The sequence below is a fragment of the Cherax quadricarinatus genome, chromosome 11 (genome assembly GCF_038502225.1).
Source record: "Cherax quadricarinatus isolate ZL_2023a chromosome 11, ASM3850222v1, whole genome shotgun sequence".
Lineage (NCBI taxonomy): Eukaryota > Metazoa > Arthropoda > Malacostraca > Decapoda > Parastacidae > Cherax > Cherax quadricarinatus.
Genome location: NC_091302.1, coordinates 53323386 through 53340683, shown reverse-complemented (window position 1 = coordinate 53340683; position 17298 = coordinate 53323386). Strand labels below are relative to the sequence as shown.

At 37.8% G+C, this 17298-nt stretch overlaps 1 protein-coding gene across 5 annotated transcripts in view; it reads right to left on the bottom strand.

Moving 5' to 3' along the window:
- GAPcenA (GTPase activating protein and centrosome-associated) overlaps nucleotides 1-10852 on the bottom strand; it is an 86805-nt gene extending 75953 nt beyond the window's left edge. For 2 of the 5 annotated variants that reach the window (XM_053775054.2, XM_053775057.2), the window contains exons 1-3: nucleotides 10691-10727; nucleotides 7758-7916; nucleotides 4063-4300 (exon numbers count right to left, since the gene is read on the bottom strand). In XM_053775054.2, the coding sequence (XP_053631029.1) occupies nucleotides 4063-4300; nucleotides 7758-7916; nucleotides 10691-10696 (403 nt within the window). In that variant the 5' untranslated portion in view covers nucleotides 10697-10727. Of the gene's footprint in view, nucleotides 1-4062; nucleotides 4301-4475; nucleotides 4591-7757; nucleotides 7917-10677; nucleotides 10737-10767 lie in introns of those variants that run through there. The other 3 variants (XM_070084135.1, XM_053775055.2, XM_053775058.2) reach the window with 3 other exon arrangements.
- Between the last annotated feature and the right edge of the window lie 6446 nt (nucleotides 10853-17298).

Genomic DNA, 17298 nt, shown 5'->3' with positions numbered 1-17298 from the left:
CTAAGTGTGAGTAGAAGTAGCAAGACATACCTGAACCCTTGCATGTTTATGAGACAGAAAAAAGGACACCAGCAATCCTACCATCATGTCAAACAATTACAGGCTTTGATTTTACACTCACTTGGCAGGACGGTAGTACCTCCCTGGGTGGTTGCTGTCTACCAACCTACTACCTAGGTATTATTATTATTATTATTATTATTATTTTTTTTTTTTTAACAAACCAACCGTATCCCACCGAGGCAGGGTGACCCAAAAAGAAAGAAAATCCCCAAAAAGAAAATACTTTCATCATCATTCAATACTTTCACCTCACACACACATAATCAGTTTTTGCAGAGGTGCCCAGAATACAACAGTTTAGAAGCATATACGTATAAAGATACACAACATATCCCTCCAAACTTCCAATATCCCAAACCCCTCCTTTAGAGTGCAGGCACTGTACTTCCCATTTCCAGGACTCAAGTCCGGCTATATAAAAATAACCTGTTTCCCTGAATACCTTCACTAAATATTACCCTGCTGCTATGTATGATAACCTATGTAACTGTATTTGTGTGTATCTGTATCTGAATCAACTTGCTTATTTAATACAGCAGAACCCCCGTATCCACTGATTCGGTATCCGCAGTTTCAGTCATCCACGGGTTACTGTGGCACAAAAATACCTCTTAATTTTGCATAATAACAGCCCAATGTGCAAAAATAGAGAAGATGGCAGTTCTTCAAAGCCTGAGAATCCGTGAAGTGCTTCCCATCAGTGAAAAAGTGATAATTCTCCACTTATTGTGCATAATTTATAAATTAAACTTCACAATGCATAGGACTTATATACATATAAGGTTTGTTACTATTCATGGTTTTGGTATCTGCAGGACGTCCTTGGAATTTATCCTCCATGGATAAGGGGGTCCCACTGTACTGTCTTATATGATACAAAACTAGTTAGCTAGACTTGAGTCCTGGAGGTGGGAAATACAATGCCTGCACTTTAAAGGAGGAGTCTGGGATATTTGCTGTTTGGAGTGACCTCTGAATTGTCATATCTGCATGCCTCTGCAAAGACAGTGATTATGTGTGAATGATGGTGAAAATGCTTCTTTCTTTTTGGGTCACCCTGCCTCGGTAGGAGACGGCCGAGATGTTAAAAAAAAAAAAAAAGGTACAAAACACTGCAGATATTATATGTACAGTGGAACCTCCTCCACTTGCAAGTTTTTCCAAATCTGAGCAGTCGATCAGTCGATTTTTTGCTTCCATTCATGAGCGAAATTTCCATAAGCGAGCTGACCTCAAGGGAGGTTCCTTGACACTGGTGAGGGGCTCTTGCTCTTGATCAAAGGAAATGGATCTCATTTGTTTGTTGGACTATCTTATTAAAACTTGGGCAATGTATGACGGAAAGATGCTTCTTAACGTACACCAAAAATGAAAGAAATCGGACCATAAATAATGGAGCTTACTTCTAAGCCATTAGCCCCCCTTAGCGGTATTTTCGTAAGGTTTTTATGGTTGTATTCTCATTTTTTGGTATCATTTGATGGAATGGAAGATATATTACAGAAATAGATATAATTTTCATTGGTTTCATGACGAAAGGTACCTTGAAAATGAGCCCAAAGTAGCAGAACTGTTCGATTCTTTGGCAATGTTCAAGAGTAAACAAATGACGTCACTGTCAATTCCAATATGCAGTCGTGAATGGGTTGACATTGTTTATACAAAGTAAAAGAACACAAATGCAACTAATGTGACATTTTATTGTGGCAACGTTTCGCTCTCCAGGAGCTTTGTCAAGCCGGTAACGGCTTGACAAAGCTCCTGGAAAGCGAAACGTTGCCACAATAAAATGTCACATTAGTTGCACTTGTGTTCTTTTACTTTACATATTTTCGATAATTCTACCAACATTATTACATTATTTATACAATTATTACAATAATGCAGTAGTTTGCATAACAGTAAATCTTCTATTTTTTGTGTGAATAAAAATTATAAATCATTTATATAACAACAACAATAATAATAATAATAATAATAATAATAATAATAATAATAATAATAATAATAATAATAATAATATGTATAATAATAATAGTATAATAATATAATAATAATAATAATATAATACGTATAATAATAATAATACGTATAATAATAATACGTGTATAATAATAATGTACTAAAAAATTATATAATATATGTGTACTCTACAATAATAATTATAATAATAGACTGCTTCAAAAGGCTGTCACTAGATGGCAGTGTTTACCACAACAAAGCAGGAGCAGTTGTGGCCACCTTCACCAGCTACATAATGACATATTTTATTCATTCTAGAGTATATATCAGGTTTCTATGTTATTTATATTGTTTATTATGTCATATTAGATGAATTATGATAGATAAATAAGCCGTATAGATGATATTAGCGAAATTATTCAAGGATTTTGTCTGGTCTCCAGACAAACTCTCGTCCACTGCTGATGATACCACTACATGAATGACATATTTTATTCATTCTAGAGTATATATCAGGTTTCTATGTTATTTACATTGTTTATTATGTCATATTAGATGAATTGTTATAGATAAATAAGCCATAGAGTTGATATTATAAGGGAAATTATTGAAGTATTTTGTCGTGTCTCCTGAGAGCTGGAACGAATTAATTACATTTCAATTAATTTAAATGAGGAAAACTGACTCTGCAAATGAGCAAATCCAGATGCGAGCAAGGTCACAGAATGGATTAAACTCGTGAGTGGAGGTTCCACTGTATTAGTAACGTTAGATATCAAAAATTAAAAGATAATGTAAAAAAGAAATTCATATTTATTTATGATTTAATATCGCATCTCTACGTTTGTTTACATTTCTCTCGACTGTGAATTGAACATATACGATCTGTAATTGTGTGAGCAAGTTTTGATAAATTTTCACTTTTTATAATAGATTTGTGTATATTTTATGGTAGTAAATGATAAAATAGACTAGTATCTACATATATTCTATGCATTCATGACATTCCTAAGTTTTTCTTATTTTTCTTGGTTACAAATCTGCAAAAAAAATTTTCCAACATATTTATTGAAAAAAATCCGCATATAAGTGGACCCACGCAGTTCAAACCTGTGTTGTTCAAGGGTCAACTATACTTTGCCCAAGAATATACAGTGAGAATTATATAGCAATTAGTTCTAACCATATCCTGCGTCTTTACCAAGAAGTATGGTAATGTAATATCAGATCTTTGCCTTGACATGGAAATGTTTTAATTTAAATGACTACAGTATAGAATTTACTAAAACAACTATTTCCAGCAGAAAAAGCATTGCATCGGCAATCCACGCAGAGCCTGCTAGTTGTTTTCTTCAATGCACCAAGGCCATTCTGAGAGTACTGTAAATTATGATTAAAATAAGCCAGAAGCACTAAAAAAAGGCACACAAAAGGCCCAAGCAAAACCACAACAAACCAAATAAAAATTAAAATGTCAGTCATGGGCTACAACTTAAACTTTGGGACAAACCAAGAAGAGAGCATTCACAACCTGTCAGAAAATCAATAAATTAAAGAAATTAAGACTTGCTTCTTAGCAATACTGTAGTAATGTACCTTAAGTCATACTGAATTATATATTATAAACTCACAGTGCATTATGTAATCAAGGATATCTTTAGTAAGAAATTCAATATCGGGTGGCCCGGTAGCCTGGTGGCTAAAGCTCCCGCTTCACACCTGGTGGGCCCGGTTTCAATTCCCAGCGGGTGGAAACATTTCGACACGTTTCCTTACACCTGTTGTCCTGTTCACCTAGCAGCAAATAGGTACCTGGGTGTTAGTCGACTGGTGTGGGTCGCATCCTGGGGAACAAGATTGAGGACCCCAATGGAAATAAGTTAGACAGTCCTCAATGACGCACTGACTGTCTTGGGTTATCTTGGGTGGCTAACGCTCCGGGGTTAAAAATCAGAACGAAATCTTATCTTATCTTATATTTAAGAATTTTTACATCTACAGTATATGAGAAACTTTTATATGAAAAGAAAAGCTTACTATCATCATCTGAAGCCACCTGGGAGAAACTTGGATTATTTTCTCCAAGATTCCTGTCGTCCATCCTCCCATCACTACTACTACAAGCATCTTCACTCAGAGATGAAATATGGGAGACCTGAGTTTCCAGAATTGGCAGAGTGAAGCATGAGGGCTCCTCATCCTTCTTTGCTAATGATTTTGTGCTGGAGTCCATGCTGTTAGGTGAGGAACTTTCCGAGCTCTTCTCTCTCATTACCTGCAAAAGTAGTCATTGTTGTGAAAAAAAATTAGAATTAAAATGTGTAACACTACTTGTTCTTAAAATATATGTATCACTTTTGTCTTCTGTTTTCTATACTGTGTATGCCTTTTCCCAGATGTATTTCAGGGTGGCAAATCAAATATCTGTCCTAAACACTGTGGTTACTGACCATCTCCACACCTTCAACTGTCGATGATCCAACATCAATCCTTGAAACAGTTGGTGAAGAATTCTGCTTGCTGAGTTAGCTTTTATAAAAGTGAAGCAGTAGCCACCTGCTTACACTGCAAGTAATAAGAATAAGAGAAGAGAATGAGGGCTTCCTCAGCAAGTATAAAGAAGTGCAAAGTACAGTATTAGAGAAAGGAAAAAGTTCAAGCAGTAAACTGAGATAAGAAGTCTTGAAAGACAGAAGCAGAATATGACAATCTTTGGCAGGAAATGGAGAGTATGGGGATGTGTGGCAGATTAACACATAAATAAGAGGCATCATGAGACAAGAGCAATGAAGTCAATACCTCAACTTTGCTAAAGACAGTTGTACGAAACTATTGTATTTTGAAATATAAAAAGAACAATATTTTGTAAATATCTCTTCTAAAGAAATAAGTGTTTTAAGACTGTGTTACCAAAATTAAGATATTCATGCCATAACTCCATCTTGTGACACTTCCTATGTATTGTAGGTGTAGCTTTAATAACAATTACCAACTTTTATAAGGACCATTTATTCATTTTAATCTTAGCAGTGTCTGTGAACTTGACTATAGTTATGCTATCTATAATATATTTTAAGTAAATAGCTTTCAAGCCATTAGTCTACATCTAATTCAAGTCAACTGCATTTATTGGTTACACCAAGGTTAGTATTAAAGCTTGAGAATTGTGGAGTCCAAGATCTCTTGTTACACTGTGTTTCAATTACTATACTGTAATTCTATTTAGAGGGAAGTGCTAAACCTGTAGGGGTCATACAGCACCTGGGAATGAGAGGCATTCAGGTTCCATTTAAGGATGGAGAGGACAAGTAAAATTCCTTGGATCAAGAGCCCTTCACCAGCATCAAGGAACCTCCCTGGAGGGGATAGTATCTCAAAATACGCATACACGTCAAAAAAAGAAAATATTTATTGACAAAAAACAAACACATATACTGTATATTATACGTAGGGTATAATTCTGTGACCTGATGATTTGTAAAGTAAAAGGACACAAGTGCAACTAATGTGACATTTTCATTGTGGTAACGTTTCACTCTCCAGGAGCTTTGTCAAGCCGTTAAAAAACAGTACATGGACACAGAGGGTATATATAGGCTCAGAGTGAGGTGCAATACTAGTGGTGGTAGTAGTAGTAGTAGTGATATAAGTTGTAGTAGTAGTAGTAGTCTTAGCAAGAATCATCCTGAAAACAGTAAACCCTGCCATCACACAGTCTCTCCTGTTAATACTAAACAAGCACATTACAGAGAATGAACATTGAAACAGGCCTTCTCTATCCAGCCTCCAATAGAAATATTTGTCTAACCTATTTTTATATTACCCAAGTAATAGCTTTTATATCCTTATACTCATGTACAAGTTAATTGTTCTACCATATTGTATTGTCATGGCTCACTGACAGGAAGCAGAGAGTGTCCATAAATGGGGTTAAATCCGAGTGGGGATCTGTAACAAGTGGCGTTCCACAGGGATCAGTCTTGGGCCCGTTGTTGTTTGTGGTATATATCAATGATCTTGATGAGGGAATTACTAGTGATATGAGCAAATTCGCCGATGACACAAAGATAGGTAGGATAATTGATTCAAACGTAGATGTTATGGAACTTCAGGAGGATTTAAACAAACTCTATTCTTGGTCAGAAAAGTGGCAGATGCAGTTCAATGTAGATAAATGCAAGGTTCTGAAGCTTGGGAGTGCCCATAACCCTAGTACTTATAAGTTAAATGATGTAGAACTTAGCCATACAGATTGCGAAAAGGACTTGGGGGTTATGGTGAGCAGCAACCTTAAACCAAGACAGCAATGCCTAAGCGTACGTAATAAGGCAAATAGATTACTGGGATTTATATCAAGAAGTGTAAGCAACAGAAGTCCAGAGGTCATACTGCAGCTTTATACATCATTAGTAAGGCCTCACCTAGATTATGCAGCTCACTTCTGGTCTCCGTATTACAAAATGGACATAAATTCGTTAGAAAACATTCAGCGTAGGATGACTAAACTAATACATAGCATTAGAAATCTTCCTTATGAAGAAAGATTGAAGACTCTTAAGTTACATTCACTTGTTAGACGAAGAATGAGGGGAGACCTGATCGAAGTGTATAAGTGGAAGATAGGTATTAATAAAGGGAATATTAATAAGGTCTTGAGGATGTCTCTCCAAGAGAGAACCCGCAGTAATGGATTTAAATTAGATAAGTTTAGATTTAGAAAGGACATAGGAAAGTATTGGTTTGGAAATAGGGTAGTTGATGAGTGGAACAGTCTACCTAGTTGGGTTATTGAGGCTGGGACTTTGGGTAGTTTCAAATCTAGGTTGGATAAGTACATGAGTGGGAGGGGTTGGATTTGAGTGGGACTTTCACATCAGAGCTTATTTCTTGGGTGGCATTGAAAATTGGGTTGGGCAAATGTTTTGTTAGTGGGATGAATTGTAAAGGACCTGCCTAGTATGGGCCAGCAGGCCTCCTGCAGTGTTCCTCCTTTCTTATGTTCTTATGTATTACTACTACTACTACAACTTATATCACTACTACTACTACTACCACTAGTACTGCACCTCACTCTGAGCCTATATATGCCCTCTGTGTCCATGTACTGTTTGTAATGGCTTGACAAAGCTCCTGGAGAGTGAAACGTTGCCACAATAAAAATGTCACATTAGTTGCACTTGTGTCCTTTTACTTTACATATTGTCGGTAATTCTACCAACATTATTACATACGACTTGGTGATTTGTTAGTACAGTACAGGTCGGCCATCACTAATCCGGCATCACTGGGACCTGTAGTATGCCAGATTAGTGAGTTTACCAGATTACAGAGTGGTTAGGTTAGAATACACTTAATTAACCTATAAACAGACTGCTACATCTTCCTCATTTTTGTCACTGCTTTCTCCTGAACTGGCTTGCTGCTGTGGATTTACAACCATCTGCATAATTTCTGAGTCACTATAATGATGAAATTTTAAATTATGCTAGCTGAAATTAGTGCTGCATTACTGATGGAACCAGATAATTGATTGCCAGATTAGTGATGGCCAACCTGTATAAACTAATTCAATTCATTTTAAAAATATGGAACTGCAATTCAATCTTAGTGACTTCAGATAGATGATTACTGTTACTCATGCAATTATAATAAACATAACAGCAAAGGTTGCCTAGAATAGTTAGCTTTTGTTAAGTAGACTTTGATGTATATAGATGGAGTCATAGGGGCACCTCTGTGAGCTCATGCTGTAGGTCCTCCATATTGCCGTTATTGGCAATGTTCAGTTGGGGCTCAGACTCCTGGCTTGCCAAACTTTCCACAATTTCATATTCTTCACTGGTACCTGCAGAATCACTTGACCTCAGGCTGGAACACTCTTCCATACTTCCCTGGAAGGAAATTATTTATGATATTTACCATTTCAGTTATGTATTAAATACAGAGCTGCAATAAAATGTATTTAAACTGAAACTGAAAGAATCATTTTTGTAATAAAACAATACCTATTGATCAAAATCACTGTATTCTGTCAGAATTTAAGAACCACCAACAATAGTTCACAAATCACCCATAGAAGAAACTCTAAGAGAGATAAACTGAGGTACATTTCAAGTTATTATGTATTGGAGAATATCACCACCCTTTAAGCCAAAAGAAATATGCTTTCCAACATGGATTACACTTGGAAAGTCTTTGTCCAAGCTTAATCTACTCAGGGATGGAAGTACGAGGAAAATTATATGAACCAAGGAAATCAGTCCATAAACATAAAACTTATAACCTACCCACAGGGCATATACATCATACACACCCAGGGGTGTATGTTTCTCAGTGTATATAAACTGAGTTTAATACTTATTTTAGGGATTAAGGCATTCTAGACTGTTGATGTGCAAGCAAATTCAGCCTTAAAAACCCTTGTTCAGCTGATGGTGCAGTAGAATATCACTCATGAGGTGATAAGCCTAGTGAAAGGTGACAGACAGTGCTTCCTCCATACTTTCAAGTATACAATTTCCAGGGCAGGAAAAATCTGAATGAATTACACAATATTTTATATTACTGCATATATAAATATTTTTACCAAATATGCTGTTAATACATACAATATTGAGCTATGCAAGTCTTTTCTTGCTAATTTATTTTTATTAAGAGATTCCAAATAAAAAGTGCATATTACAGATAAAAAAAATTTAATTACAATTGATTGTAGTTATGGACACAGAAGTGTTTTACCTCTTTTAGGGCCGACTGCACACAGGTTTGCCTAGATTAGGCTACATAGATTGTTAGGTTAGATTGGATTAGATTAGATTACGTAAGGCTTAGTAGGTTAAGCTATATCAGATCCTCCAGTATATAGTAATAAGTGCCAGTATATACAGTATATAGTAATAGTAAGTGCCAGCAATTACTTCCAAAGAAACACTGGTACTATTAATGAACATTTAAAAAATTTGAGAATGCCTTATGAAAATATTTACCGAGATTTTTTTTCATTTAAACACAACTGAGAACTCTTCTCAAGAAGAAAAGCATTTTCTACCAGCTATGCGATTGATCATCCACGAGACGAAAAAGATTTTGTCTGGATTATTAATTCTGGGTGACCCAGGATAGTCCAATAAAGTCCATGTATCATCGGGGACTGTCAGTCTTATTTCCACTGGGGTCCTTAAATATTCTCCCCAGGATGTGGCCTGACTAAATATCTAGGTACCTACTTACTGTTATGTGAACATGGACAAGTATAAGAAAACAATGCTCAAAGTTTTACTCATGCCATGGAGCAATCCCCAGTAACTTAATGTGTGATCTGAGAATGCTACCAAACCATGAACACCCAATCACCCGAGCCATGAACATGCAATCAACCAAGCCATGAACACCCAATCAACTATGCCAACAGAACCCAATCAACCAAGCCATGAGCAACCAGTCAACCTAGCCATGAGCACCCAATCAACAAAGCCATAAACGCCCAATCAACCAAACAATGAACACCCAATCAACCTAGCCATGAACAATCAACCAAGCTATGAACAATCAACCAAGCCATGAACAGCCAATCAACTAAGCCATGAGCAACCAATCAACCAAGCCATGAGCAACCAATCAACAAAGCCATGAACAATCAACCAAGCCATGAGCAACCAATCAACCAAGCCATGAGCAACCAATCAACCAAGCCATGAGCAACCAATCAACCAAGCCATGAGCAACCAATCAACCAAGCCATGAACAATTAACCAAACCACAAGCAACCAATCAACCAAGCCATTAGCAACCAATCAACCAAGCCATGAGCAACCAATCAACCAAGCCATGAGCAACCAATCAACCAAGCCATGAACAATTAACCAAACCACAAGCAACCAATCAACCAAGCCATAAGCAACCAATCAACTGAGGCATAAGAAACCAATCAACCAAGTCATGAGCAACTAATCAACCAACAACTACACCACATTTATAACACCAGGTTAACATAATATCGACAGTTAATGTTAATAAAAATTATGATATTTATGGAACGTGTTTGCTGAAATTTCTTCCTTATTTAGTTATGTTACTTATGGTCAGTTAAGATTACAGTCACGCCAGGCTTAAATTTGTGGCACATACGATATAAAGTATTTAATTTAACACTAATATAACTGTGTGCTACTGGATAAAGATAATTATTAACCTCTGTAGGTTAACATTAACCTCAAACAGAAAGTGAGATAAGATAAGATAAGATTTTGTTCGGATTTTTAACCCCGGAGGGTTAGCCACCCAGGATAACCCAAGAAAGTCAGTGCGTCATCGAGGACTGTCTAACTTATTTCCATTGGGGTCCTTAATCTTGTCCCCCAGGATGCGACCCACACCAGTCGACTAACACCCAGGTACCTATTTGCTGCTAGGTGAACAGGACAACAGGTGTAAGGAAACGTGTCGGAATTTCCACCCGCCGGGAATCGAACCCGGGCCCTCCGTGTGTGAAGCGGGAGCTTTAGCCACCAGACCACCGTCGTTGTTTTCATATTTACCAACATCTACTCACTGACTGGTCATATAACTGCGAAAATCCCCTCATATATCACCTCATGACTCTGCTGAAACACTTCCACTACTAAACGCTGAAAGAGGAAGGTGCTAACTCACCTAAATAACTTACGAACATTGGAGGTAGTCATCTGACATTTGTCAACAACACTATAGACACCACAAGTCTACCTGGAAAACAAAACTTACGAACAAAAAAGCATCGTGAAGTAGGCAGGAAGGAGAGTTGGAAGTGACTGAGGTGATGGTTAATGTGCTACATGACGGCTCTACATCATCTCCTCCTCCTCTCCACATACAACTTCGATTTCCTTCAATTACTGGCAAAACATGGATCGGCAGGCATGGCCATGTTTTGTTGAACTGCTGTTTAACCTCTCTAACACACCCATTAATGTTCTTCATATACTTGAATAGCAAATGCAATGATTTCTCTAAGAATGTACACATATGTAGATTCTTAGAAATATATATATATATATATATATATATATATATATATATATATATATATATATATATATATATATATATATATATATATATATATATATATATATATATATATTTGTATTATATATATATATATATATATATATATATATATATATATATATATATATATGTGTGTGTGTGTGTGTGTGTAAGAATGATATATAATACCGACAAGATGAAATAAAGACACATGTGCAACATCTGGGTACCTTTATTGTAGACGTTTCGCCATCCAGATGGCGAAACGTCTACAATAAAGATACCCAGATGTTGCACATGTGTCTTTATTTCATATATATATATATATATATATATATATATATATATATATATATATATATATATATATATATATATATATATATATGTATATATATATATATAAATATATATATATATATATATATATATATATATATATATATATATATATATATATATATATATATATATATATATATAATATATATATATATATATATACAGGGCGACCAGCTTCCTCTTTCAGAGACTCAGTGTTGTGATCCAGAGAGGAAATGCCTGCAGCATTCTGGGCACGCGGCCCACCGCCGGGGAGCTGGACAAAGTATTCGAGATGTAGCTCTGAGTTACCTATGTTGTTTTACTTTGTATCAATTTTTTGTGAATGTTTTGTCAACGTATTTTGTCTTTAAATAATATATATATATATATATATATATATATATATATATATATATATATATATATATATATATATATATATGTGTGTGTGTGTGTGTGTGTGTGTGGAAAATTGCATTTATCTAAATGTAATTATGTACATAACAGTAAATGATAACAAAGATAATTATTATTTATCAATGTTACATAGACAAGTAGGAATTTGGGACACCTAGGTCGCAAAAAATGTCCCCCTTCGATACTTACCACTGTCATAACCACAAGTTGCTCTGGACCTATTAATTAAATGAAATATACATACACCAGGAATACTGGTAAATATATAAATTTGTGGACTGTATATTAAAAATAATAAATGGTTATATACACAATTACATAACAGAAGGAAAATATATCTTAATATCACTCGCCAATTTGACTGGAGATTAATGTGTATCATACTCAGAAAACCTCACTCTAACTAAATCTATGAAAATAATGCTGGCCAGAATTACACACAAATTTAGAGAGCTTATCTGAGGTCCCTGGAGCTATCTTGTCCAGTCGGCTGATATCTCAAGTTACGCAGAAATGCAAATCCACCAATTTCGCCTCCTATTTGAGAAGTGTCAACACAATTTTAACCTCTAGAGCACGAAAAATTCTTCCCATTACACCAACGTTTGTACAAAATTCAAAACCAAGATGGCGAGTCTCTTCTTCTTTTTCGATAACATACTTCTTTTAAAAATACAATATAGGGCATCTATTTACCTATAAATTACCGTATTTCCGGAAAATATACTTATGCCTAGAACAGATTAACTTGGTGGCACTCGATGTATGCACAAGGCTTATTCCTCTAAGAAAAAGGAGGAGTAGATGTAAAATAGAAAGAGACAGGTGCTCCCTTTACAGGCGACGGAAAAGAATAACAGAGCGGCTAAAAGAGGTCAATATATCTGAAATGCGTAGGGGGACACTGGTCAGAGAAATAGCAAGCATCGAACTTAAGCTAAAGGAATCTTATAGGAGTCAGGAATCGCGGGAAGAATTAAAAGCCATAAATGAAATCGAAAGAAACCCAAAGTATTTCTTCTCCTATGCCAAATCAAAGTCGAGAACAACGTCCAGTATTGGGCCCCTACTTAAACAAGATGGGTCCTACACAGATGACAGCAAGGAAATGAGTGAGCTACTCAAGTCCCAATATGACTCAGTTTTTAGCAAGCCGCTAACCAGACTGAGAGTCGAAGATCAAAATTAATTTTTTATGAGAGAGCCACAAAATTTGATTAACACAAGCCTATCCGATGTTATCCTGACGCCAAATGACTTCGAACAGGCGATAAATGTCATGCCCATGCACTCTGCCCCAGGGCCAGACTCATGGAACTCCGTGTTCATCAAGAACCGCAAGAAGCCCCTATCACGAGCCTTTTTCCATCCTATGGAGAGGGAGCATGGACACGGGGGTCGTCCCACAGTTACTAAAAACAACAGACATAGCCCCACTCCACAAAGGGGGCAGTAAAGCAACAGCAAAGAACTACAGACCAATAGTACTAACATCCCATATCATAAAAATCTTTGAAAGGGTCCTAAGAAGCAAGATCACCATCCATCTAGAAACCCATCAGTTACACAACCCAGGGCAACATGGGTTTAGAACAGGTCGCTCCTGTCTGTCTCAACTATTGGATCACTACGACAAGGTCCTAAATGCACTAGAAGACAAAAAGAATGCAGATGTAATATATACAGACTTTGCAAAAGCCTTCGACAAGTGTGACCATGGCGTAATATCGCACAAAATGCGTGCTAAAGGAATAACAGGAAAAGTCGGTCGATGGATCTATAGTTTCCTCACTAACAGAACACAAAGAGTAGTCGTCAACAGAGTAAAGTCCGAGGCAGCTACGGTGAAAAGCTCTGTTCCACAAGGCACAGTACTCGCTCCCATCTTGTTCCTCATCCTCATATCCGACATAGACAAGGATGTCAGCCACAGCACCGTGTCTTCCTTTGCAGATGACACCCGAATCTGCATGACAGTGTCTTCCATTGCAGACACTGCAAGGCTCCAGGCAGACATCAACCAAATCTTTCAGTGGGCTGCAGAAAACAATATGAAGTTCAACGATGAGAAATTTCAATTACTCAGATATGGTAAACACGAGGAAATTAAATCTTCATCAGAGTACAAAACAAATTCTGGCCACAAAATAGAGCGAAACACCAACGTCAAAGACCTGGGAGTGATCATGTCGGAGGATCTCACCTTCAAGGACCATAACATTGTATCAATCGCATCTGCTAGAAAAATGACAGGATGGATAATGAGAACCTTCAAAACTAGGGAGGCCAAGCCCATGATGACACTCTTCAGGTCACTTGTTCTATCTAGGCTGGAATATTGCTGCACACTAACAGCACCTTTCAAGGCAGGTGAAATTGCTGACCTAGAAAATGTACAGAGAACCTTCACGGCGCGCATAACGGAAATAAAACACCTCAATTACTGGGAGCGCTTGAGGTTCCTAAACCTGTATTCCCTGGAACGCAGGAGGGAGAGATACATGATTATATATACCTGGAAAATCCTAGAGGGACTAGTATCGAACTTGCACACGAAAATCACTCACTACGAAAGCAAAAGACTTGGCAGACGATGCAACATCCCCCCAATGAAAAGCAGGGGTGTCACAAGCACGTTAAGAGACCATAAAATAAGTGTAAGGGGCCCGAGACTGTTCAACTGCCTCCCAGCATACATAAGGGGGATTACCAACAGACCCCTGGCAGTCTTCAAGCTGGCACTGGACAAGCACCTAAAGTCGGTTCCTGACCAGCCGGGCTGTGGCTCGTACGTTGGTTTGCGTGCAGCCAGCAGCAACAGCCTGGCTGATCAGGCTCTGATCCACCAGCAGGCCTGGTCACAGACCGGGCCGCGGGGGCGTTGACCCCCGGAACTCTCTCCAGGTAAACTCCAGGTATCCTACGTAAATTTATACATGTTACTTATGATAATTAGTGTAACTTTAAGTAAGTTTATTCAGGTACATTTGCCCATAAATACAGTTACATAAATTATACATAGTATATGTACAGATTATATACCCATCAGAATAACCTCAAAAAAAATCCGGGCGACTTATTTCCATTGGTGTCCTTATAATATCTTATTTAAAGTTGTGCCTGTACCTAAATAAATTACTTATATAATAACCCACATGGAGACAGAAACTCAGAAGATTATAATTAGTCTACATATGTAACATGGTGGCTGGCTCATTGGTACCTATTTACTGCCAGGTAAACAGGAGCAGCAGTACGTGTTTGTAGGTACTTGTCCCCTCAAGGGAGGTTCCTTGATGCTGGTGAGGGGATCTTGATCTAGGGAATTGGATCTGTGCTCCAGTTCCCTGAATTGAGCCTGCATACCTTCCATCCCCCCCATGCGCTGTATAACCCTACGGGTTTAGCGCTTCCCTGTGATTATAATAATAACAATAATAATATAGGTACCTGTTTACTGTGTCTTAAATCTAACCTAAATATCAAGATTTTGAGGTCTTCCTAGCCAAATTAAATATGTATTTAGCTTTCCAACAAATTCGAATAGATTGGGAAACAGACAGTAATTTTTATTACCTTGTTCTAATTAATATTTCTCCTGCTGTGACCAATAGGTAAAAATATCTGTACTATCATTAATTTTTTCCATAGTTCAGTATGTGTGACGTCAATGTTTTGTTGATGAAATGAAAAGAATAAGAATTAATTTCAGAAATATTAACATATTTTAACAATTTATTTTGCTGCCAGAAAAACGCCAAATTTGGGTGCAACGTTGGTATACCTGGAGGAGTGTGTATACCTGGAGGAGTGTGTATACCTGGAGGAGTGTGTATACCTGGAGGAGTGTTTATACCTGGAGGAGTGTGTATACCTGGAGGAGTGTGTATACCTGGAGGAGTGTGTATACCTGGAGGAGTGTGTATACCTGGAGGAGTGTGTGCACCTGGAGGAGTGTTTATACCTGGAGGAGTGTGTATACCTGGAGGAGTGTGTATACCTGGAGGAGTGTGTATACCTGGAGGAGTGTGTATACCTGGAGGAGTGTGTATACCTGGAGGAGTGTATATACCTGGAGGAGTGTGTATACCTGGAGGAGTGTATATACCTGGAGGAGTGTGTATACCTGGAGGAGTGTGTATACCTGGAGGAGTGTGTATACCTGGAGGAGTGTGTATACCTGGAGGAGTGTGTATACCTGGAGGAGTGTGTATACCTGGAGGAGTGTGTATACCTGGAGGAGTGTATATACCTGGAGGAGTGTGTGCACCTGGAGGAGTGTGTATACCTGGAGGAGTGTGTATACCTGGAGGAGTGTTTATACCTGGAGGAGTGTGTATACCTGGAGGAGTGTATATACCTGGAGGAGTGTGTATACCTGGAGGAGTGTGTACACCTGGAGAAGTGTGTATACCTGGAGGAGTGTTTATACCTGGAGGAGTGTATATACCTGGAGGAGTGTGTATACCTGGAGGAGTGTATATACCTGGAGGAGTGTGTATACCTGGAGGAGTGTGTATACCTGGAGGAGTGTGTACACCTGGAGGAGTGTGTGCACCTGGAGGAGTGTGTGCACCTGGAGGAGTGTGTATACCTGGAGGAGTGTGTATACCTGGAGGAGTGTGTACACCTGGAGGAGTGTGTGCACCTGGAGGAGTGTGTATACCTGGTCAACGACCAGGCCATCCACCAGGAGGCCTGATTAACCAGGCTGTTACTGCTGGCCTCACGTAGTTCAACATACGAACCACAGCCAGGTTGATCCGGCACTGACTTCAAGCATCTGCCCAAAGGCATCGCACAGGTGGAGTAACATGGTACTCCAGGTAGTACACAAGTAATCCTCACATAGCAGAGAGGAGCTGATGACGTCGTTTTGGTCCCACTTGGACCATTTACAGTGTGAGTGTGACTTTGTAAATGGTCCAAGTTGGACCGAAACGTCGTGGTAAGCTTCTCCTATGTGTGGGTTATTTGTGTATTGTTCCACTAATGTTATTGTGCCTTTTGTTCTTGACTAGACGGGAGACAAAATCCAGAACTCTACTACCCAGATATGAGCCAAATTAAGAGGCAGGTAACTCGACTTGTCTCACGAAATCGTAGTGACACGATTACAAACAAACCATACCACGGGTGGGGTTTGAACCCGCGACGGTCTGGAGTTTTGAGACTCTGACCGCGGGTTCAAACCCCACCAGTGGTATGGTTTTTTTTAAGAGGCACGTAAGTTCCCCTGTCTTCTAACAACATATTCATTTTCCCCTATAATCTACCCTGTCCATAATTATTATCACATTTGCTTTGTTTCGTAAGGTGAAGTCCAGGATCTTTCCTTAATTCTTGGTATAACTTAACAAATCTTTGAGGATAATTGTGTTAAGTTATACCATGAATTAAGGTAAGATCCTAGACTTTACCTTACGAAACAGACAATAATAATAATAATAATAATAATAATAATAATAATAATAATAATAATAATAATAATAATAATAATAATAA